Below are 25502 nucleotides of genomic sequence, written 5' to 3'. Positions count from 1 at the left end.
CTGCTGTCCTGCTGCATGATCATTCTGAAACAAAAAGTTTGTTTGCYTTTGTTGATGTTTGACCTTCATGAAAGCAATGCTTTTCTGACAGTATGTGTTTGGATGGTCAGATTCTCATTGAGTTCACAAAATTCTTACTCCACTGACAAAAAATACTGAAGGCTTCAATTTTATAGTAATAAAGCAGTCTTTTCTTAGCAAGAAGTAGCCGACGTAAGAAACCATTTTCTTTTATTTGCTATGTTTGAAGTGTGCCAAAATGTGCTCTTATAGAATACTTGTACACATGTACAGGAATTCCATTTTCACCATTCCTCCTAAAACTATTTTGTTAGTTTGGCATGATAGTAAACTGTCTTAACTTTTTCACATTTTTTCCAGTTATTCAGGCAGTCAATGTTTATAATGTTTCTCTTTCTCCTTATATTTTTTTAATACTAGTATCCACCTTTAACCTCTCCAGTTCCTGAATTCCTCAAAACTCCCTCTACAATCGAACAGCATGTGACACGTTCCACTGCTGCAACCACCCTGACCACAACCACTGTATCTGCAGCAAAGCCTGGGCCAACGTTAGTGAAGGTGGGTACCTGGAACTGTGGCACGAGGACAACATTCTTAATCTCTGTCCTTTTCCAGTGCTGTGTTAATGGAAAACTACACAAGTGACTTTAYAGTGCCTGTAGCCAAGAACAACTTCTGCTGATGTTCAGGGGRGCATACTGGGCTGGTGACTCAAAGCTTTGGTGTGCTAGGGTCAGCCAGTAACACTTGTAGGGGSCAGCTCATTATCCCAGGAGGTCCTTACAGGACAGTTGACAAAAGTTTTCAGGCAGAATTGTGCATTACATTGCTATGGAAGTTTTTCARAAATAAGGACAATAGATTTTTGCAATACAGAGTTTCTACTTTCTATTTCTAGCTATCTTCTAATCTGGTTTTATGTGGAGGATAATTTAGTAGAGAGTCACTGCATTCATAGTCTACCTGTAACCAAAGTGGTGAACAGCATTGCTCCTTTTCCACAACTGTTTTCTTAGCAGATTTAATGTATAAGCAGAATGCATTGTGAGGGAGCACTTACTCTATCCTTGTTGTTGAATATCAGAAGAAAATACTTMATTCTCTTTTTTGCACTGACCAAGCCAGCAGCATTGAAAACCCTTTCAAATACAGTTAGTGATTTGTGTTMGATGTCTATAATGTTTCATTTCTGTAACTTTGCTGTCTTCAGCTAGGTAATGAATATATGTACACGTCTACCTAACTACATGAAATTAACTCAGTTAAATGTACAAGGAGACTTCTGGCAGTCAATTTCTAATATAAATTTGGCTATATCCTTTGAAATCACTGGACTTGTACTTAATGTAGGACCTTAATGAGAAATTCAGATATGCCCAAAAGAGGCTATCTGTGTAGTAAATGTGCCTGATTTACACAGCATTTCTGCCTTGATACCTTCTGTATMATTAGGTAAATGCCTTCAATTTTTCACTCAGAATAGTTTCAGAGATCTTGTAAAGGAAGAGAGTTTTACTATTTGATCAGATATTGCTAATGAAGATATTGCTGCCAGTAATTCATAGGAGTGTCTGTCCATGCTTTTAGTCTAGACCTCGAAGTACCTCAGATGTTTACAGACAGAATTCAGKATATTTTTTACTTTTTTACTTGTTTGTGGCTTTTACTTCCACAAACTGCTAAGTGGCTTTGAATTTACCGTTTAAGAAGAATGCTTCTTTGCAATGACAAGTCATGACTTGTGGAATCCCTTAGCTGTGCCATCTTTAAAAAACTATTCACAAACTGACTTGATGACCCCTACCTGAACAGGGTATAAGCCATCTGGAGTATGTTAACCTTCCAAGCATCRTTCACTTGGGGATGTTTTCAGGTGTAATTGTTTTCAGGAGCTCTTTTACTCTCCAGCTCTTTCTGGAGTAAAAGTGCTCCAGGATGCTGCATCTCTGCARTGTAACTGCCATGCGTAACTTCTTTAAATGACATCTGTTGTGCTTTTGTTTCAATATTTTCCRTCCGTAAACAGCAAAGCCACCCAAAGAACCCAAATGATAAGCATCGGAGCAAGAARTGTAAAGAACCTAAGCCAAGAGTGAAAAAATTGAAGTATCATCAATATATTCCACCTGATCAGAAAGGTGAGAAAAATGAGCCACAGATGGACTCCAACTATGCTCGTCTGCTACAACAGCAGCAACTGTTTTTGCAGCTGCAGATCCTGAGCCAACAGCAACAGCACTACAACTACCAGACAATTCTACCTGCACCGCTGAAGTATGTGAAGCATTGTTTGTGTCCTTTACAGAAAAGACATATCATTTGTTATACATTTAGGGCTTTAGAAGTAAACRTGGTTTGAAAACATTAAAGAGACAGTTGCAACCCAAGAAAACTTTAAATGGCATTGTGCATTGCTGTGGGTATTACTTGCCTTATTTAACAAGGTGATAATGTTGTTCTCTTCTTAAAATAATCCTGAAGTCTGAAAAGCCTTGAAGGTGGTCCTAGTTATTTCTAGTGACATGGAAACAGAACATGTTACCTGTCTGATGAGTTTTTTCTGACCAAATGTATATTTGAAACTCAAAAGCATATGTGCGAAATCAAGCAAGTTTTGACACCATTTTCACTTAAATATGACATAGGTAGGCAGAGCTGAAGAGAAGCTTGCAGACCATATCTTTTACAGAGACATACACTATTCTTCTAGTGTTTTGTTGTTTGTTGTTTTTCACATCAGAGTCACAAACAACATTTTTGCAGTTTACAAAAAAGACATGACARTCATTTTAACTTTGGTAAGATATGCCGACTGTTTATAGCCTCACCTCTAGTGCTTATATGAGTTCCTCCTTAGCAGTGATCTTTAGCACTTTTAACTGTGAGAAGTACAATTCTTCTACCAATTTATAGGTAGAAGCAGTCAGAGAAATAAATGTTTAAAGAGTTGCCAGCACCCRGTAACAAAACAAAAAGCTGACTGTATGCAGAGTTTAATTCTCATCAACTAAGACTTATCTTTTCCTAGAAGTGCTTAAAGTGCAATATGCCACAGTCACACAACCCTAAATTCAAATTGACTTTCAGCTGTTTTTTTTAAATGAGTTTTCACTGAGTTCTTTTTCCTCAGCAAGTGAGGCTAGAAAAGTTAAAGCTACCATCTGTGGTTGTATTTATAATTACCATGTATCCTAACATTTGGACTGGCGATGTTTCTGCCTGCTTACCCACGCTTCTTATGTTCCATTTACTGACATTTCAGAAACGTTTCTTCATAAATCAGCTCAACAAAATAAAAGAGCTGACTTATGGTACCTAGTRTACGTGGTGGCATTTTTAATTTTTTTACTATTACTTTGAAATCCTTATATGAGATTATTGAATACAGCTGATAAAAACGCATCATCTTCAAAGTGAACTGCTTTATGTCAGTCCATACTATCTGTGAACATTGGACACATATGAAGAGTTGATACACAGAGTTCAGTACTGGGGGGASGGTGTTAATGCTTAACAAAAAGTAACTAAGTGCCCTGGCTGATGCTTAATTTGTATAAACTGAATTTGCAGTCCATAGTGTTCTTCAGGGATATCATGACAGTAATCAAAACTATGAAGCATAAATATGCTTACAGCAAAACCAAATCAAAATAGCAACATACTACTCTCTGTTTTCTTRCCTGTTTTGTTTTACTGAAAACACTTAATGGTAATGTGTTAGGTTAAGCATGYATTTGTAAAAAAAGTTAATTTGTTCACTAGCTTCACAGACATGAGATAAAGAATCACAGCTGCTTGATTGAAAAMGTGATATATTTAGCACTGACATTTTTGTCCCTCTTTTTCCTGTTACTTGAAGGCCACTGAATGACAAACAGAGCAACAATGGGAATTCACCAGTGAATACTCTGAACAACAGTACACCAACATCAGCTGCCAGCTCACCAAGACAGAACAGCAATGTTCCCAGCAGGAAACCAGGACCTCTGCCTTCAAGCCTGGATGACTTGAAGGTAAAAGAGGAATTTCTCCTTTCCTGTGTATTACTGYAATTCATAACTTGTGAACTGTTACTGTTGAGAATATGCCTGCTTATTTGCACCAATGAAAACTGTCCYTTCCTCCTAATTGTTTGGAGAAGATTGCCAAAGGTTTCATACACAACTCTTCTGGACTGAAATATTTGATTCCTCATATGCATATGTTCCAGAAATTGCATTTCTTTCCCAAAGAATTAGAAGAGGAAGAATTTCAGACACATSGTATGGCTCCCTCACTATGACACCTTGGGTAAACTGTGAGGTTCACCTCATGTGAATTTCAGCCCAGGCACATTTAAATACTGGAGCAGTAATTTCCTCATGACAATTTCAGTGTATCAGTGAAGAGGCTCAGTTAAGCAATGTAAATTTAAAGATGCCCTAATACAAATGTATTCAGAGAGGTCACTGCTATAAACAGAAATGGAAATAAGACTGTAAAAAGAGAATAGAAAAGATCTTCTTACCAGAGTTCAACACATCATCTGAAAATGAACAGTAAATTTTGTAAAAGTTTCCTGAAGTTATAGCTAACTGTGTAAACTGTTTAGATTGCACTGTGAGGGCATTGCATAGGATTTTCTTCCTTCAGAAATACATTGGCAGAATAAAGGCTGTGAGGGACCTAATTACGAATCTGAAGCAGCTTTGTGGGGGTTTAGGATTCAGCAGCTGCAGCAATATGTGAAGCCTGAGTGGTGGGGTAAGGACATCTAGTGGGCAATTCATTCCTTTCTCTCTGCCTTTACCAAGGTTTGTGAGGGTTGGCAGGGAGGACTTTTTAGACTTGAATTGAGACTTGAGATCAGGTTCTCAAGAGAGGAATGTATTGTCCTAAGTCAAAGCCAATCTTTTAATACGAAATAAGCCTATAAAATGCAGTTGAAACAACATTGTTTGAAATAAGTTTTCCAGTCTTTAAATTTTAATCTAAAATGTTCTAAAGATATTGAAATTAATACCTGAAATTGTGCTTTGCAGTGATTAAAGCTGTTCACTTACCTTTTTCTCCACAATTTATAGGTATTCCTGCTGATGTGATAACACTAACATAAGCCTTCCTTGCAGACCTGCTGGTGGTGGTTTTACCACCGAATCAGCTAAATAAGGTCTGATTAAGAATTCAGAATGAATTGTTGAAAAACAGAAAAATTAGAATGCACATCAAGTCTAGAGGGGTACCAGACTGGGGGAAACAGCTGATAATCATTGGCTCATGAGTTGTTTAACATAAAATTGCTGTGGTTATTAGAGATGTAAAATGTATTGCTGTGACTTTTCATCATTTCCAAATCACAAAAACCTCCAACTTAATTTCTAGACTGGTTGAGTACTGAAATACTACTGAAGTCACTATCTTTTGTTCTATTAGAGGTAGCTCTAACATACACAGAGCCCAAACTCTGCAGCTACCTGTGGTGTATATTTATGATAAACAGAAGCCATTCTTTGTGATTGTTCTTCTTTAGCTGACATTTTGAAGCACAGAATTAATTTACACTCAACACATTTCCACTTTACTTTGTAAGCTTATTGGAAAAAACTGAGAACACTTCTCTACCAGAAAGTCATTTTGACTGCATATACTGTCTATGTAAAAGAAACCCAGATGGCACATGGAGTAACTAGTTGCTAATTAGCAAGAGAGCCTTTTGTGTTTGATGGGTCTATTGAATCATCAACTGACCTGATAAAGTTTCTCAGAAAGAGATCTGTCTGTCCTGATGCTGTAAAAAAGGGGTTCATCAAGCTGCTGTTCACTGCTTTTATCTTCACTGCTGCCATTGTCTGCTGGTTTGCTTCAGAGGTTTTTAGCTCAGAACTGGAACTGTAGGTGCAACTTTTCATGTTGAATATTTATGAAAATCATCATCAGTTTGCTACTATTCACTGGGTAACTGAACACTACTAAAATCTTGGCCACTTAAACACTGAAGTAAGTAGCAGGAAGTCATGGAAGTATGTTCATGGATCATGCATGCTGTCAGAACTCAGAGTGTAACAACTAGCAAATATGTAATAATATTCTTAAGATGCAATAAGAATGTATATCAGTAAGCTTTAATATTTCCATTTTTTATTRTAGTGTTTTATTTTATTTTATTTCAGGTAGCAGAGCTTAAAATGGAGTTGAAACTGAGGGGATTACCAGTGTCTGGAACAAAAACAGATCTTATTGAGCGTCTGAAAACCTATCAAGATCTTAACAACAATGGGGTTGCTACAAATACCTCTGTGACAGTGTCCACTTCTAGTGGAGCCACAGGTAACACTGGGGAAGTGACTGTGGCATTTCCTGTTGCTACACTAAATAAACCAGTGGCTAATACGATATCCAGCTTCCCTCCAGAAAAAACATCTACTGGGCCTGGCAGCAAAGCAGTAAATACTGAAAACATTAGCTCTCCTTTGCCTATATCTCCCTCTCCTTCTGAGCAGTCAAGTCTAAGCACAGATGACACAAGTATGGCAGATACTTTCCCAGAAATKACCATGATGTCACCGTCCCAGTTCCTGAGTACTTCACCACTGAGAACAAATACAAATGAGGATAATCAGAATCGCAGCAGTGGAAGCATCTCAACCATGGAGTTTGATGTAGCAGAAAAGGACCGCAAGCTTCAAGAAAAAGAAAAGCAGATTGAAGAGCTCAAAAGAAAACTGGAACAAGARCAAAAACTTGTGGAAGTATTGAAAATGCAACTTGAGGTTGAAAAAAGGGGACAACAGCAACAGTCTCAGACTTTTGGTAACTCAGCTGCTTTGGAACAGAAGCAATTCAGTACTGCTGTCAAAGATGAAACTGCCCCTGCTGACTGCTCAAGTACAAGTCAGTCTGTACCTGTAGCCAGCCATTCMATAGGACAGTCGGGGTACACCAGTGGCCAGAATCCAGTTGCCAAAAAGGCRGTTGTTATCAAGCAGGAGATACCCGTGGCCAAAGCTGAACCTCAGAATGCCATTTCTCAGTTTTATGTTAGTCCGCAGAGGCAGCCTCAAACTGCAGTTGTTGCCCAGCCTCAAGCTTTATTAACTACCCAAGGAACTGCACAGCTGCTCCTCCCACTCTCTATCCAGGGACCGAATGCTGCCACTGCAGTGCAGCTACCAGTGGGAAATATCAAGTTGCAGGTAAGGGTGTTTTTATTTTTTATAATTTTTTAAACAGCATGGCAGTATTTCATAATTTGTTATAAATATGTAAATATGCTGCTTGTAAGATTAACTTAAAAATCAGGCTGCACCTGTTTCTGCTTAAGGGAAACAGCAGAAAAATTTAAAARCCAATCTCCTTTATACCTGCTTCTAATAATTGTTTCTTTGCAAGTTTTGTTCCCAGATACTTTCCTGAAAAGCCATTGTCTTGCCATGTACTGCCTTCAAAATGCTCAATTTGATTTATAGTAGCATTTACCACAATTTTGCTAACTGCAAATCGTAAGAGAGAGCTACAATCTCACTACTTTGAGATAGCCCTGTTTGCAAAACATGTGTGAGCTTCCTTGTGTGATGGTGGCTCMTTATATTTAAAAATGTGAATGACAGGTTGTAGAGCTCTCCTGTGGACTTGGAAAAAGAAACCACGGTTATGYAAATATTATTTCTATGCTGATTACAGGTAGTATCACAGTGAATTAATACAGTATAAAYCAAGACAGGCTAGGTGTAAGAGTAATCTGGCCAAACTGAACYAATGTAACCTGTTGGTCTGAGGTACAATTGAGCAGTAATGCACTTCCAGTGGCATTGTTGGAACATCCCCTGCCATACTCTTTCAGCTGCAGTGTGTCCCTATTGCTGTGCATGCTGTGGGCCTAGGCTTGATGCAAGCCTGTGCACCAGCATATTTAGCAATCCTTGTGAGGAGTGGAAAATTCTGGTGAGGATGGGCTCCAATCTACCATGCAAGAACTATTCYCAGGAACTATACACCCAGGTCTCCATATGAATTGTTCTAAAACTCTGCTAGAATTCTGTAAAAACCTTAGGCAGCTTGACCTGGTGTTTTACTTCACCAGTACTCCAGAAAGTTTTGCACTACCAGCTAAAGTAGTTTTTCMTGAGTTTGCACATGCTTCTTGCCTTTTATTGGTCATTAAAAATTACCAKGGTCTTAAAAACAACCTTTTTCTTGCATCATCAGGTTTGTCTTCTGGTTACTCAAACCAGTTCTTGCAGTGCTTTCTTACTGATCTATGCCCATTCTTTCCCGTGTCAATTTTTTTTTCATTGCTATCCACTGGACTCTSTCCAGTTTGTCTTTTTCTTAAAGGCTCYGTTGGCAAAATAAACATCCCCTTTTAGCTGGGAATTCCCCAGTACTAAACACAGTAACAGTTTGGTCTCCTGTCCACAGTTCACACTCATCCTTCCCAGAATATACGTGACTGCTGTTCTGCGTAAGGTGTGCAATAGATTTTTACATGATGTAACTTTTTGTGAGATACAAATAATGCAAATATTTTATCTTCATYCTTTAGGCTCAATCACAAGCTGGAATACAGACCCCATCACAAATACCTGCWCCTATTTCTTCCTCTGGCCTGGTGCAGACAGCACCTCAGATGCATACTCCACAATCAAAACAAAATACCATCACGCAGCACGCACTTGGTCAGACCCAACAAATCAGAAAGGTTTGTGGATAGCAGTAAACATTAAGATAAATAGTTGCATCATCTAATTCTAGGCAGTGCTTTTAGAATCTTTTATGTCTCATCTGTGTTACATATAAATGATCAAGTCAACTAACCTATCTCTACCATGTTTTTCTGTGTGATACAGTGGGCTTGTAACTCCTCTTTCCGAAATTTTAGTCCATGCAGGACTTTATTTTTCAGTTGCAAATAAATGCATTGTCTAAAGAYTTCTTATCTTAATGGTTCTCTTAGGGCATGACTCTTACTGCATCCTTCCTCACASTCGGCACAAGTGGTGTGTACCAGATATATTCCAGTCAGTTTCTTTTATTTGCCATTGGCTCTAAATAGAAAATGCTTACAGGCAGTCCTTAAGAGAAAGCTTTTACCTATGACTTCAGAGATTTATTCTTTTATAGAAGTTAATTTTGTTACTTTCCTTGTTGATTTCATCCTTCCTTATGAAGAAAGCTATGGACTCAGATCCTGAGGATGGTAATTCCAGTGAGTCTAAACCCTATAATATCTCTTCATAAGGAATGCAGGGTATGATTCACAGAGAGATCCTTCTCTGCCTCTCTACTGAAAACAATCAGCTCTGTAATGTCCCATTCCAGCAGATGTTCATCAGCACTGGATGKACAGTTGTGAGTGCCAGTCCAGTCATGTTCATATGGGAACTGATATCTACCCATCAGCACCAGGCATCACAAAAGAAAAGGTTTTCTCCTCCTTTAAGCCTCTTCCAGACTGATCTCTATTATTAGGAWCGTGGAGATTATTTTTGGACCTTTATTGCTTCTTTACCAGTGCTATTGACTGGAGGGCTCCTATTAGGACAGCAGATTTTTCAGCTTGCCCTGAGGGACTGATAATTCAGAAACAACTGAAATTTCAGGATGAAGAGGGTATTTTTTACAGTATATTATGTAACTGTTATAAAATCTTCCAGCCTTCAAAGTACTTATTTCAGTTTACAAAAGCGCATCCTGAACTCGGTGTTCTGCTGTGATTTGGGGATTGTACCTGAGCRGTGTCACCTAATCTGCTTCTGCTTGGGCTCTTGTTCTAAAGAAGAACTTACCTTAGAAGATGTATGATTGTGCCTTGCCATTCTCTAGAGAGCTGGCTATTAAAGAGGAACACAACTAAAGGAGCATCAGTATTCTTCAGACTGCTTGTTCAGTCTGTTTAATTTCATGGACATTGAAGTTWTTCTCTAGAAGTCAAAAGATATATATCCAAAAAGCAAATTTCATGCAGGTTCTCTACGATTTGGTGAGGGGCTAGTCTTACCTGTTAATTCAACAGGTCCTATAACCAGTCATTCTGAGGCATGTACTTGTRCCAGAGGCTGGCAGCTTGGTGCCATTGCTGCCTACAAGTTCCTTGAAATGTCTGCAGGACATAACCAGGAACTGCTCCCTCTGGTMTTCCCTGCTATTCACATCAGTTGTCCTGAAGACCACGCAGTTCCCAGCAGAGTTTGCAGCCTGCCCATCCCAGCTGGTTTTCTCCCACACCCACTGCCCTCTTTTACAAAGGAAACAGGGCAGCATAATTGCACTGGGCGTTACATCAAAACGTAAAATACTGATGTGATACAACAGATCAGGACACCCTTCATACATTCAGCATCAGATCTGCCTCTCTCCATCCATGACCTAAGGTTTATCATCTTTGTCATAAAGACATCTGGAAGTGGTACTGAATTTCATAGAACAGTCTTATGCGCTGATACATTCATAGCTTTGCTTCATCTCCCTTTAACTCAAAAGTATGAGAAGTGGGATAATGCTTGGAATCATTTGCTATGAGTATGTGGACTATCAGTTGAGGAAATGAAAAGTTTGATATATCAGTAACCAAATTCTTAGTTGATACCCATGTTCATCAGTTACATCTTTTGCCTCCCTCTCACTCCTCATAGACACTTGTAGGTAAAATAAATTAGAATTATATGGCACAGACCAAACTGTTCTGAATTAAAAACAGCAGGAGATGGCAAGTGTGGATACATGTACAGTTTGTATCAGACCAGAAATAAGTTCATGTTATTGACTGTCCACTAGGTGGGGAAATCATGGATATGCTAGTGAACTGTTCCATACACTATGCTCATGCTTCCTGGAAAATTGCAGGAAAATGATTTTAATAATCAGTGATGAATGATGTCAGTGAAGCATGTCAGAACACAGAGCTTCTTTCAGAAACTGACTGTTCTGGATTTGCAAATTACTCCATTGAAAGAAAAAAATCAGTATAAATAACATTCACTTAATAGGGAATTTAAGCAAGCAAGTATTTTGGAAAAAAAAGTCCTATATTTTATTAATGTAATTTACCCRATGTTAGCTTGTTTTTTAAATAAAAACCCCACAATCTAAGACTGATCTGTTAATTCTTTACAGGTTTTCCCTCCTGTCACATCAAATGCAGTATTTTCCTATCAGACTGCACCAGTTACAACACCTTCACAATCTTTTATTAATAAAACATCAAACTCTAACATTCACCCTGGTAATCAGGTCCYCTCTGTGCAGAATGGACCTGCTGCTCCCAACAAGGTAAGGATAGCCCAACAATGTTCCATAAAGTTCGTTTTGTATTATTATTATTATTATATAACATGACTATTCACATACTGCAATTCACTCAAGGAAAAATGTTTTGTAAGTTTTAATACTTATACATGCATATGTGTGAGAAAGGGAGAAAGAAACTTATCCCTCTGATTACAGTAATGTATTGATGGATGTGACAAAATTGAATCGTCTGTAGAGCTTGATACCTCTTGATTTCACTAAATTATATTATTTAGTAATTATTTTGTTATTTGAMACAGCCTGGGTCTCCATCTCAAGCCCAGCCATACATTGTTCAGCAACCCCTCTTCAACAACACAGTGTCCAAGACAAAAGATCCTCCTCGTTATGAAGAGGCCATAAAACAGACCCGCAATATTCAGCCATCGCAGCGTGAGGTAGTTTTTTTCTCCTCTTTAATGTATTAAAAACATAGTTTTTCTCTACAATTATCAAAACCATCACTTTTTTTTAGTTTTTGGGTTGTTGTGTTGGGTTTTTTTTTGGTGTCAAGGTTTTCTAACATATCCCTTTACTAGTTTAATAACTGTTTAACTATAGGACTTGTGTTTCATTATTCTTTTATTAAAGTAACAGATATGTAACTAAGTCATACAGTATCCAGTTGGTGATACATATAATTGAAAAAATGCTGCTATTGCTACTTAACAGTAACTAGCCTTCAGATGACTTGTTTTGAGGATGTGTGATACCCAAACCTCACACTTAAGAGAGAAAATATGTTTATAYTTTCCAAAGTGAGTAAACTTGAGGAGAATGCTCAGGCAAAAAATGAGCAAAAGTGCTTGCTTGAAAATAGTCTGTATTTAGTGATCTTGGGGAGTAGTGCTGTGTAGTGCTTTGTCAGTTTACCTTGATATATGTAAATATTCCTTTGTGCTGGAGSAAATGTGTTAAACAAAACTAATGAGAATCCCAAATTTCCTGCATTTCAGAACTATCCCAAAAGAKAAAACCTTGTAGCCTCTAGTGTTGGTTGGGTTTTTGTAGTGGCAGATTTCAGGCAGAGCTGTGGGTATCTAATGCCATTTCATGTGTTCTTGGCACATCTGGGACATCCCCACAACAAGGGCACACAGGTTGTCTTAAGTCACTCTGTCACTACCAGTTAGCCAAGGGCTCCCCACTAGATCTCCTGATGACAAATTAGTTCCCATCCCTTSAGTATAAGCAGTGGTTTAAAACACTTTTTGAAACCTTTGTGAAAGTCTTCACTCTTTCAAGATTTGTTTTTGAATTAATGGGTTTGTGGGGGGTTTTGTTACCTTTTGCTTAGTATTCAGCTATTTAGGGGATGGCTGTTTAAAACAGAGATAAGCAATTCCTGAAAGCTTACCCCCCCCCGCCTTTAAAAAGAAAGAACATAAATCTATGAATTGGGAAAAAACCCCAAACATACCTAATAAAATGTATCTTACATGATGGCCACTCACAGGCTATCTCTGAGACAGAGTGGTTCAGGGTTTGTGACCCCCAGAGAGCTGTAGTTATTGTTACCCTGGTACAAAACAGGGGCAGTAACCCTCCTTCTGATCCCTATATTTTTGCTCCTCTCTCCTAGGTTGCTTTTATGAAATACTTGTCAGACTTTTTCCTATTCATTTGTACTGAAACCAATCACAGGGATTGCGAATGACTCTCCAAAGTATCTGTTTTCTAGATAGACAATTTCATATTAAGCATTTTAATCTTAATCATAGGGCTGGTACTTACATACTGTTGAGAGAAACTAGGARCAATGAGTGTAGGAAAAGGTACTGCATGAAAGAGAATAACCCTGTTCTCCTGCACTACAGATTTCCAATGCACACAGTCAGCAGATGGATGATCTTTTTGATATTCTCATCAAGAGTGGAGGTAAGCACATTGAAAACTGCRTCATGCAGARATTTCAACCTGGTAATAAAAACTCACTGCTATAATCTAATGAGAATTCTTTTAGGAACAGGAGTTAGAAGCTATCTGGCCTGAATGATGCTAAATTTCTGAAAGCTTGCATAGTTCCTTATTAACGAAAACATTTACAGTCAATTGCTGTGGAACTTCACTGCTTGCAAATTAGCTCAGGCAGCCTTTACAATAATCTCCACAGCATTCGGATGATTAAAATAACACCTTAGATTAGCACAGACCTATTTTTTCGAAATTGRAAAAGTTGAGCAAGTCCATATAATGTTTATTGAAATTATACAAAGAACAGAGTAAGGTAAGAGTTAAAGCATGTTGATACTAAAATTTCATTTGATATAACCATATGTTATCAACTATAAACACCAAAGGTACATTACTGGGAAAAGTATATATGAACTACATAGAGGCATTAATGAATATTAACTTAATGTCAGTTAAAATAAGGGAGCTGTCAGAAAGGCACTGAAATAGCTAAAGTAAGATACAGAGTAGCTGGGCAATAAAAGAAGGAGGCTTTCAGCCATAATTAGGCTTAGTAGACTAAGAAGCCGTTACAATACTGGGAAATGTTCTGGTGYCGAGCAGTTCAGTTAATGGAATGGTTTGTAACTACTGCCACAGAAAGATCTTGACAGTAGTGAATGCCTGGGCAGAAGTGACTGGTTGTAGGCTACTGGAAGACTAACTATATTYTAGACATCAGATTATTTTTTTTTCTTTTTCAAAGCAAATTGCAAGATCAGCTGAAGAAAATGTGAGTAGACAGTGACAGATTGAGATAAGTAACTTGTGTAGTCAACAACTCAACCTAAATTTAAAAATGCTTTCAATGCTTTTTTGGAAATATTGCATGGGTAGTTAGTAGAAGTAGTTCTTCAATAAAAAACCAAATAATTCTTGATYATCTTTATCAAAAACAAAGTAAAGCATTCAGGGCTCCTGCACTTAATGTAAGCAAGCACTGCACTGAAAAATGTTTAGTTTAAYAATGTACTTCAGGAGAGTGAGAAGGACGTGGGTTTTTGCTTGGAAAATTGGCACAAAATACATTGTCAGGTATATTTTTGCTGGTAGGAACATCACTTGTGCTAGATTTATTTGCATATTTGTCTGTCTTATTTTTGGACTTCATTCACATCTAAGAATAAATTAGAACTTATTTCCCTTTATTGTTACTGTCACTATTTTATATGGAACTTCTTGAYAGAAGTGTAGTTTTAAATTCTAGAATTGGGAACAAATGCTTCCTAATCACATCAGTTCATCTCGTGGACTCTTAATTAACCAATCTGAACAGTACTAGATGGGGATGAAACTGGAAATTGGCTTGGGTGTACTTCTCTAAAGGAGGAAATGTGTTGGTTCCATAATTAATTAATGATAAGAACTATAAACATGAAGGAGGTAAAGCTAACATGTAGAAATAAGTTTCCTTTTTTCATCAATACTCATACTAACTGGCTGAACTGTCACTGRAAGCAGAACTCTGGAACTTGTTTTAAAATACTTTGTTCATGGATGCCTTTCCAGAGTCTGCTGTATGTAGGTGTGAGTATGAGTAGAGCAGCAAAGTGACTCTTACTCCACTGAATTCACTGTGGATCAATCCTGAAGTGGGCAGAGAAGGGCTGGAAGTTCTAAGCAGCAGGATATTATGTCATTATCTTTTTGAATTCAACCATGACGGGTTTTTTTATTACAGAGATTTCCCTTCCAATAAAAGAAGAACCATCTCCCATATCTAAAATGAGACCAGTAACAGCCAACATTACTACAATGCCAGTGAATACAGTGATATCCCGTCCACCTCCACAGATCCAAATGGCCCCTCCTCCTGTGTCTTTAGAACCAACAACCAGCTTGTCTATAAGTTTGGAAAACCAACTTGAAGCCCTCTTGGATGGAACTTTACCATCAGGTAATGAAATTCCTCAACTGACAAGCAGTAATGAGGACAGAGAGTCATTTTCTTTAATTGAAGACCTCCAGAATGATCTGCTTAATCACTCCAGCATTTTAGATCACTCTCATTCACCCATGGAAACATCTGACCCACAGTTTCCTACTAATAATTCTTGTCTGTCTCTTGACCTCCCCGATACAAATTTGGACAATATGGAATGGCTAGACATTACAATGCCCAGCTCCTCATCTGGACTCACCCCTCTCAGTTCTGCTGCCCCKAGCGTGTTTTCCACTGACTTTCTAGATCCACAAGATCTACAGTTGCACTGGGATTAAGCTATAGCCAATGAGAACAAGACCTGCAAGTCTCTTTACAGCAGAGGTCCATTATTATACCATTCTGATTGCAGTTAACATACATTAAGACAGTAATGTTTGGAAGAACAAATGCTTGAAGCTAATTCCTTATTGATTTTCAAGTTTACAACAGTGAATCACTTTATGCACCTATCAGTAATGCAGATCAGGGCCCTCTGAACGCTGTATTTCACAAGTCAAGAAAGATGATTGTACTTACTGATTAAAAGTACCCCAAGGTAAATGTATCACAATATTTAAGAAAGAATTTATGTCTCTGACTTTGTAATGTTTAAATGAACAACACAACATGGTTAAATTTAGAGTGAGATGTCAGTTGTCTGTATTGACCCAGTGAGCAAATGTCTGGGGGCGGGGAGGTATCACTGCACTTCATTGTTCCTGTGGAAAGCCTGAGCCAGGTTCAGAACTAATTGTGAGGGCAAAGGCAAGTAGAAGCACTGGCTGGTTCAGTGAAATTTCATATATCTAGTCTCTTAAGTTGTTCAAGTTGTTTTTATATTTTGCTTTTGTGGATTTTAAAACACTTCCCCCATTCTTTAATCATGAGGGAGGAATTTAACTGCATCCAAAGGGATATTAAGTGTAACTGCAAGAAATCCACTGTAGCTATGCCAGGTAATATTGAGAACACTGAATTTTCTATAGCAATGCTCTGGATTTAATAGCTAGGTTTTAATGTGTATATCAGACAGTTATTTGTATACTCTTTTAAATTTATATAGCTTATTTTTGTGAACAGAGGGGAACACAGTGGTCTTCAAACAAGAGATTACTATAATGGAAGTAAATATCCTATTTTGTTTTGTGTTTGAGGATATTTGTTAGATCATTGAATCCAGTATCTCAGCACATTAGAACAGTTTGAGGAAGTAGACAAGTTTAATTAATGCTGTTGTACACTACAATCCTGCAAACATCTATGCAAGAATACTCCCAATGCCCTCAATAAAAGATGTTTGTAGGATGTGACTGTTGCAGGGGACAGTACGGACAGGACGACCATCATTTCTTAATGAATACTTTATCCATTGAACAGCTTTGTTTACCACTACATAACATCAGGGAAGCCAACAGGAAGCTGTTCAGTGAGAATCCTAAACACCAGTATCAGAATGTACTGTTTTGTGGTAAGAAGGCATATTGCATATCTGAAACAGATAATAGCAAAAATTAAGCTCTTACCTCACAGCACAGCACGATTTTTTTTTGTTTRTTTTAAAGCCCTTAGTTATTGTTTTCAGAGTCTATTGTGAAAGCAGTTAGGAAAAAAATTCAAATAGAATTAATATACTTTGACATTCTATGGTTGTCTCTCAGGTAATAGCTGTTAAATGTTGCCATAGATGACAGAGGCTGATAATCAAAYACAAAATTGGAATTTCCTATTAGGCAATTCCTAATTAACATAAAAGGAAACAGTCCCCCATTTCCTGAAAGAGGAAGATGTGGTACRTTTTCTAGTCTGAAAACTGATTCATTGCATGGTTATTTCCTCACCAACAASTTTCAAAAGGAAAGTTTTGTAGGAATGAATGAAAAAATACCTTGAATTTTTGCCTACTTCTTAGAATAATGATATGTATCAAAGAAATACTGAAAACATAAGTAGCTTTTAACCATTTAGCACCCTCTATCACATTTTTCAAAAAGAAAAACACAGCACAATCATGTTGATGTCAAACAAATACTTTTGTCAGAAAATATTATGGAATTAACTGCAAATTTGTATCTCCAGATACAATGCAGTCTGGCTTACTGGTACTACAGAATTCCATCAGCTTCAGATAAAATAATGGATTACATCGTTGATTCAGGGTTTAAACTGATATCATATGTTTGCATCATATCAATTACAGCGCTTTAAATCATTATGTATCTTCACTAGTTTTACTGGCCAAAAATAACTTTAATATGAAACTAAGTACAAGCAAACAATCTTTGGAGATTTTCGTTACACCCAGTTGAAAGACATAATTCCTTATTCCTTCTTGCTGTGCCTACAATACTTGAGTACAACATTACATGTGGACTGTCTGCCTTAAGCTTTGATGGTGTAAGACTCTTCAGTAACAGTGAACACTTACATTCAACTTTTTGCATTCCTTTCATCATTCTATCTTGGRAGCTAATACTCTGAGATACTAAGTGCCCTCGGCTGTTACGAGAATAAGAATTAAGGACTCCTGGTCTGATAGGAACAGCTCTGAATGAAATTTAGTGTTCTGCAGTACTGTCAGTTTATTATGTGTGATACACCAGACATTGTGCAACATATGTGTGGTTAGAGTTATCCCTTTTTGACCCTGCCTCCTGATTAAATGAGAGGCAAGTAAATTAATTTTTAGAGGACAAATTATCTTTGAGCAACTGTACTGTAATTTTTGATGTGCATGTAAATAGAGCTTGAAACTGGCAAAGTCATCTTGCTACAAAATTACCCTTATTGGCAGTGTAGAATGTTAATTAACCCATAGGAATCTATGTGCAGAAATAAACCCAAACAGTTGAGATGTCTTGTTATCAGTACGGTATAGCTTTCTACTCTAAACGTCTATCTGAAAAAAAAAATTAAGGGATCATTTTAGTTTCTGAAGTACAAATATTCTAGTGTAGGGAATGTGTGATTACTTTTTTGTACATTTCAGAATTGTGTATTAAACCTTATATAAAATGGTTTGCTTTAGACTTTGTTCTGAAATGTGATATGTTTGCCATAGTTGTATATGCCTGTTTATGGCAGAAATAGGTTTTGCTTAGATTTTGTGTGTGCATGTTTTACATGAAAATTTTTGTAGCACAAAGACAATACATCTTAGAAATTGAATCATGACTGTGCAGTTTGACTGTACATTACTGAATCTTTCTCATTAAGAGAACAGTTGCAAAGGAATGCACTGGCACTAAATTTGCCATTTAATGGCTGCAGTATACTAACAGAATGCATCCTATCAAATGTGGTGTTAGTAGGTCCTTCAAAGTAATTAAGAATACCTTTTTATCAGTGTGAAAATCAAAAATTGGTTGTTTACGCATCTAGACACAGAGAGAGCTCAGAGAAGTTTTACAAGGCTCGTGATATTCAAGAGGARTCACATCCTGTGTTCAATAGAGAAATGGACTTTGTTACGCACTGTTAGTGCCATTCAGCATCAGTTACAACAAGGAAGTTTACAGGCAAACTTTGTTTAACATTAGAAATAGTTTAAAAATCATTGTCATACACTCTCAGAGAATAAAACTAATTTATGGCAGTTGTTCTCTACAGAAATTTAAAGTGTAATCCAGCAATGTGGGCTTGCAGAATCAGACSTTTACAAAGCTGAGGCCACAGCTTTTTGAAATAATCACTACTTAATACTGATGTTTATTTCCCAGGTATTTCTAAATTGACCAACAGGAGTCATGTTCAGGAAAGGGTGGTGATCAAAAAACAGAAGTGTTGGTATTAAACTTTCCTGTTACATAATCTCAAACATTCAGATGCCTCAGAAGTATAGGCACTGTAGTTGGAACCCAAGCACAAGCTGCTTAACTATTTTCRAGGTGGAGAAAATGAAATTACAGGATACATTGAACTGGAAGGGCATTATGTAATCAAAACACAGGACAGCTCACCGATGTAAACAATTATTATTGGGATGGCATCTTAAATGTATTATAAACTTTGAGAAAACTTAAAACTGGAAAAAAATCTTCCATTTATCTCTAGTAAATGTTCTGTTGAAACTCTTCATATTGTGGTCTATGAAATCACCTTTTGGTGACTTCTAGACCATACTAAGATGGTATTTTATGTGAGATCCATGGAATTGAGTTGCATATACGATATACATGGCCAATAAAGAACATCCATGAAAACCTGAAATAATCTCAAATATTCCTTTTATACCAGTTTGCTAGGAATAAAGTGCAAAAAAGAGACACCTACATCAATCTGTAGTGTCCAATACTGAATCTAAAGTCTTTTTAAGTTAAAAGTGCATAAATGTATTTGTAGAAATCTAGCCAAAAAAAGCCATTCTAGCTATGAGAGCAAATTCTCAAAAAAAAGCAGGGAATGGTTAATAAGTATAAAATCACACTATTTTTATAAAAATATACAGCTCAGATATTCAAAAGACAGCCTAAAATAAATTATAATAAAATAAAAATTTAAATAGGAACCAAAGCATTGCCATTTATATTGCCAAAGGAGGCACTTTGTATTTTGAAACATAGGAAATTCAGTCCCCGGAAGTGTTATCCATACTTTTTTAAATAAGGGTGTAGATATTTTCAAAGCTGTTTTTGATGTTTATCAGTACAGATTTGTTTTTGTTGTTTGAGAAATTTGTAGTAAGTAATAGCACAGGCTTTTTTTCCAGATAGGATTTTCTTCACAGTACTGCTTGCAGTAGAAATAACGCTAACCCTAGGAGGTGTTTCTCTTCTTACTTTTCATAGTCATAATCATGTCTTAGCATCTCATTTTGTGAAAAGAAGAAGATAAACACCTGTCTCTGGGGCCCTCTTCATTTAAGCACTACTTTACTAAATGCAAATTATGGCAATCAGGGCGTCAGTTTATGTATTGCCTTTCTATAAGAAACCATGATGCCTTTGTATTTGCTGTTTGCACCCCTAAAATCAATTCCATATGTTTGAATGCCATATGTTTTGCACATTGTACTGTATATATGTAATGCATACTGTATTTTTATATGTGTACTACATTTATCAAATATTTTGTACATAGTGGCAATATTGTAGCTACTGAGGAAATGTTTGATATTTCAGCATTTTTGCTAAGTGTCTCAAATAAAAAAGGAAAACTGTGTTCATTTGTCCATGGTTACTACCTAAAATCAAGAATAGCATTCTGACTTCTGTGAGTTTGAAACATTTGGCCTACGTTCTAAGTACCTGTCTCTCAAAAAGGAGTAAGAATGAATCTGCACTTAAGACAATCTCRGAAAGAATGATGGTTTGTCTTCAAAATCAAAGCCAAAATCTGTAACAATAGAGATTTCCTGAACTTCCAGAGTTTAGATTTGGCCTTTCATTTTTTTTAAGCAATACTGTTATATAGAATGGTCTGGGTTGGAAGGAGCTTAAAGCTCATCTTGTTCCACCCCCTGCCATGGGCAGGGACACCTTCCCCTATCCCAGGTTGCTCCAAGCCTTGTCCAACCCGACCTTGGATGGTTCCAGGGATGGGGCAGCCACAGCTTCTGTGCGTGACTCATTCCAGTGTTTCACCACCCTCCCAGTAAAGAACTTCCTCCTGATACCCAGTMTAAATGTACTCTCTTTCAGTTTGAATCCATCCCCTTGTCCTCCTCTCACTACATACCTCTTGTAATGCACTGTAATACACGACTTCCCAAATTCTTCCAAGGTTGCCAAGATGTGTTGGGTTGTGAGATTTTGTATTTTCAATTTGCATTCTGCTCAGCTTCCAGAATGCATTTCATTAGGAGGATGAGCTAGGAGGTGTTTGCACAAGCCTCTTTTAAGCATGAAGCTGTTTCATTTAAATAGTTAGTGTTTTATGTCCTCTAGTGAAGGCAGTCCTGTACTAGATCACCCAGCCTTTCATTTCTAAAGAAGTCTGTTCTGCACTGATGACATCAGAACTTGGCCAAATAGTAAAAACYCTGTAAAGTAGTAATTAAGTAAAACTGAACAATTTTAAAATTACAAATATRCACTGTAAATGTAGTAAAATACCTTTTCTCTATGAACTTTAACCATTGTAAAAGTTTGAAGGCTATATGTGCCACARACTTTCTTCAGATATCACACACTGCAAAATCAGTGCAGCATTTTTAGACCATGTATTCATGAATTACAGAAATTACAGCTGGARTATAACAGAGAAAACACTTCTTTTAGTGCCAACTGGCAAATCTGGGCATTTGATTGTTATACAATGACAAATATAAATACATAACCCTCCCTCACAAGCTGTGTTCATATTACTATTGTGATGTAAACACAAAACAAGCCCTGATGAAATGTRAGATTATGCGGAATGAACTTTTTTCCACAGGCTGATTTTCAATGATGATTTTCCCTGAGTTTCAACAAAACCTCAGTTTATTCAACCATGTTCTACAGATGGCCATCAGCACATTTGTCTTTACTCTGTACCATATTCAATACTATTTGCTCCTGCCTATTGGCTTGTTATGTATTGTACAGATGTCACTAGAGTGACATATTTCTTAGAGTATTTGTACTGTCTTAAGTAGAAAACGTTTCTTTGATGGCAAGGAAGTCACACAGATTTCCCCACAGTAGAGTCTGCARMCYTAYTGAGAYATCCCTAAYGCACAATCAGAGTAACAAATCAGAGTTTCTGAGACCCAGCAGCCAGGGCTTCAAGTTTTTTCTTCAAGTGTTTATCCATAAAAGTAACGAGTAACTCTAAGATAAATACTGCCCTTCATGTAAAAAAATTACCTGAAGTTTGAGTCTCCGAGTCTTGTCTGCAGAAAAAGGACTGCAGGGCCACTCTGCCCTCRACTTTGTCGTTCTTGAGCCTCTCCAAGATGAGTGCTGTGGATTAGAAGTTTAAATAGTGAATAGAAACGTTCTTTCATACAGCCAGGACCAAGTCAAAACTCAAGTACTGCAATTGAGGAGGATTCCAACTACCCCACAGMAAGTCTTTATAAAACTCATTTGCACCAAATTACATAAATATGATCATTCCACTGTGTCTCAGAARAGTCAGGGAATGTACTGAAAGGCCTGGTTTCGCACATGAAAACAGRCACCAAAGCCTCTCCTAAAGCAACACCTCCATCTCGTATGGGTGAGGCTATGGGAAGAAAAAACCAACTGGTGATTTTTTCTCAGTCCAACAAAATCTCTGCCAATATCTTTTCTGCAATGGAGTCCTCTAAAGAATTCCCTTTAGGAAAGCCATGCTTTGTTTAAAAAAAGCTTGTAGAGAACAGTGAACGAGGAGGATTCATCATGAAGAAGGAGGGCTTTCATGCGGAGCTCAAACAAGGGTAATGTGCCAGATAAAAGACACTTCCAAACAAAAGTATCCAGACACCAAAAGGGCAATTACACTTTTTAAAAACAAGTTTACATTTTTAGTTATAAAAAGTATTGTTGGGATAAATCAGCTTGCCATTAAACAGCACTTTGTTTAGACAGAAACAGTTATTCCAGACACACTGAGGAAGTTAGGCTCAGAGAGTAAAAAATTTTAAATATTGCCTCTTAATCTAGTTAGAAGATCTTTATTAATTCAAATTGAAGTTTCCATCTCCCCATACAGTTAAGGAAAAACTTGATCAACAGAAGTCGGTTTACCATTAAATACTATTTCTGATGACAGCAAATAGTAGTGTATTTGAAGAGAGAAAACTCATAYGAGTTCCACTAACAATTGAAACAGGCCCCTCTACTTCTCTCACCACAAAATTACTTCTCGGCTCTCAAGAATCCCAAAACATTAATAAACACAGATGTGAGCTGCACAGGAACCATGATGACAAGTTACAACTGGCAAGTGTGGCACATAAAAGAGCATATTTTGTAATTAGCAAGTAGGCCAGAAATGGAACATCAATCAAATCTGACTGATTAAAATTGAACTCCTTCCTGCTGCCAGCTTGGTAACACTAAGAGTAACTCCTTCAGCCAGGGAAGATAAGTGGCCCTCTGAGGTCATCTCTTTCATAAAACATTACAGGTGTGAGAGTTGAGAGAGGCAGCTTCCACTCCTACACACCATCACACTTGAAATGCTGCAGTGATTACACTGACAAGACAAAAGCAGAATACAACAGTGCTGTTGTCACTTCCCAGCTTYCCATAGTCCAGATGAGTGCATGCCATGGACAAGAGTGGCAGATAAATCCCAGCAAGCATTTGGGTTAGCCAGGCCATCAGCCAGCCCATCAGATCACCTTTAGGGCAGCTTTTCCAAGGTAGCAGCAAACATTTAACAAGGGTTGACTATTCAGGAAGGTGATTTAAATTAGGCACTTTTCACTGCAGGTCAAGCTAATTCAAATTGTTCTGATTATAGGCAGACATAAAGTTATCACAGACAAACTACCAAATGATAACTTTTAAAGAACTAAATTTGTTTTCTTACATTCAAAGCATCAAGCATGAGTTTCCACAATGAGAGTTCAAAAGAAAATCCCAAAGAATACGTATTTATTTCCCTGCTCATTGCAGGGCGGTTCAACTAGATGACCTTTCAAGGTCTCTTCCAAGCCAAACTATTCTGTTTCTATGTCAAACTTCTAATGCACCTGCATTACGGCACCTTTAGAAAGGTACCCTGTAGTATGTTCACATGCTTCTTCCACACGAAACCAAAACCAAACCAAAAGGAATATAAAACTTGCGTGTCCAGCAACAGTTTCATAGAGAATGAAAACAGATCYCCATAATGAACATTAAATGAAAACAAAAAGCTTTGCTTTCAGGTCACACTTGTAAAAATCTAGGAGACCCAATCTACAAAATAATATGTATTTTAGTATCTTTTCTGCGTTTCACAACACTGAGTTTTTTGAGGGAACAGCTACCAGTCAGCAAGTGTGTTCAATTTAGTATTTACCGTTTAATTATCTCAACGTTTTGCATTTCTGCTTCTCTTCTCGGAGGAGGAAAACCTTAATCCCGCTTTTTTCCCCTCTCTAAGCCGTTCTGGCCGGTGTGAAGCAAGCCCTCGAATGCCATCTCCGGGAACCGCGCCCTCACAGCCCCGGGGCCAACGCGGGCAGAGGGCGCTGCCCTCAGAACGCCTCTGTAGCCGGCGGGGAAGCTCCTGGCAGCTCCGAGAGCGGGAGGGAGGGAAACGAAGAGAGAAAGAGAGCAGTAGCGAGAGCAGCAGCGGGAGCAGCCCCAGCCCGGCGCCGCCCTCACGTTCCGCCCCCTCAGCCCTTCCCGCGCCCTCMGGGCCGCGCGCCCCCGGCAGGTGGCAGCGCAGGCGCGCGCGAGGGCGGGGCGTGGGCGGGCACGCGGGAGTGGCGCCAGCGATARAAGGGCGTCAGAAGAAACCTTTAACGCAGGCGCGGTGGCCAAGTGGTAAGGCGTCGGTCTCGTAAACCGAAGATCACGGGTTCGAACCCCGTCCGTGCCTTGGCGGGTCCGCGCTGGCGGGAGCTTTCCCCCTCCTTTTTAGGGGAAGGCGGGGCCCCGGACCGGACCCGCCTGGAAGGGGCAGCCGGGACCCTGCGTGGAACGTCTGATTCGACCTGCCCGSTACCAGGCATATGGCGGCTTCGAGCCCCGCAAAGCTCCGGCCCCCGGTGGGCAGCGGCAGAGCCGATCCGATCCCCCCRCGAGGGTCCCTGGCGTGCCCAGCCAAGGTTATCGCACCGGCGGCAGCATCATAGAGTGCGGGGGAATGTCCTGTCCACCTGRGTCAGTCCTGCCCTGCTGCGTCTTTCACCGGCTCCACGACTTCCGTTCTCACATCTGCCCCAACAAAAACGGATTTATTCGTTTTTTCTTGGAGCCTAATCCTATTCTCAAGAGACCTTCAGCTCAGTCTGAAGAAACAAAAGATAGTTTGAAATGTATAAGGCCAAGGTGACTGCTGAGGCCAAGTGGATGTCGTGTCACACGCTTTTTCTACACAGCAGCCTTGAGGCAAATGCTGATGTCCACCTCAACATGGAGTCATTTCTGGGAGAAATGAGGGGACCCTCTGCGGAGTTGTGTTTGAAGAGATCCTCCAGCTCCTTCGTACTCTTGTTTGGAGAGCCTTCTCCATAGGCTGCAGCTACCAAGATCATCCTGTAATTCCAGGACCCTGTCATTGGTTCATCCCCACCCTGCCACCATGTAATTAAGTATTTATTAATTTGGTTCTGTCTTCTGATTAGTAAACCATGAGGTTTCTTCATCTGTATCACTGACCACTTAGAAGGATCATTTGCAATCTGATTAGTGCGTACTTTACATTTTCTATTTTTCAGCAGAAAAAAACTTCCTGTGACACTGAAAATGGGTAAGGAAAGGAYGTTGGTTAC

General features: G+C 38.4%; 1 protein-coding gene and 1 non-coding gene across 4 annotated transcripts in view; both read left to right on the top strand.

Annotated features, from left to right (window-relative positions):
• MRTFB (myocardin related transcription factor B) overlaps positions 1-20346 on the top strand; it is a 66294-nt gene extending 45948 nt beyond the window's left edge. For 2 of the 3 annotated variants that reach the window (XM_057367301.1, XM_057367302.1), the window contains 9 exons: positions 442-582; positions 2051-2298; positions 3884-4037; positions 6174-7196; positions 8546-8701; positions 11116-11271; positions 11550-11687; positions 13107-13167; positions 14924-20346. In XM_057367301.1, coding sequence (XP_057223284.1) covers positions 442-582; positions 2051-2298; positions 3884-4037; positions 6174-7196; positions 8546-8701; positions 11116-11271; positions 11550-11687; positions 13107-13167; positions 14924-15462 — 2616 coding nt within the window. In that variant the 3' untranslated portion in view covers positions 15463-20346. The remainder of the gene's footprint in view (positions 1-441; positions 583-2050; positions 2299-3883; positions 4038-6173; positions 7197-8545; positions 8702-11115; positions 11272-11549; positions 11688-13106; positions 13168-14923) is intronic. The other variant, XM_057367303.1, reaches the window with a different exon arrangement.
• Positions 20347-24535: 4189 nt separating this feature from the next.
• Positions 24536-24607, top strand: TRNAT-CGU (transfer RNA threonine (anticodon CGU)). Its single transcript has one exon. It is a non-coding gene; the product is annotated as a tRNA-Thr (tRNA).
• The last annotated feature ends 895 nt before the right edge of the window (positions 24608-25502 follow it).

This window comes from Malurus melanocephalus, unplaced genomic scaffold, assembly GCF_030028575.1.
Source record: "Malurus melanocephalus ecotype Western Australia unplaced genomic scaffold, MMel_1.1 scaffold_77, whole genome shotgun sequence".
Lineage (NCBI taxonomy): Eukaryota > Metazoa > Chordata > Aves > Passeriformes > Maluridae > Malurus > Malurus melanocephalus.
This window is presented reverse-complemented; position numbering and strand designations above follow the sequence as displayed.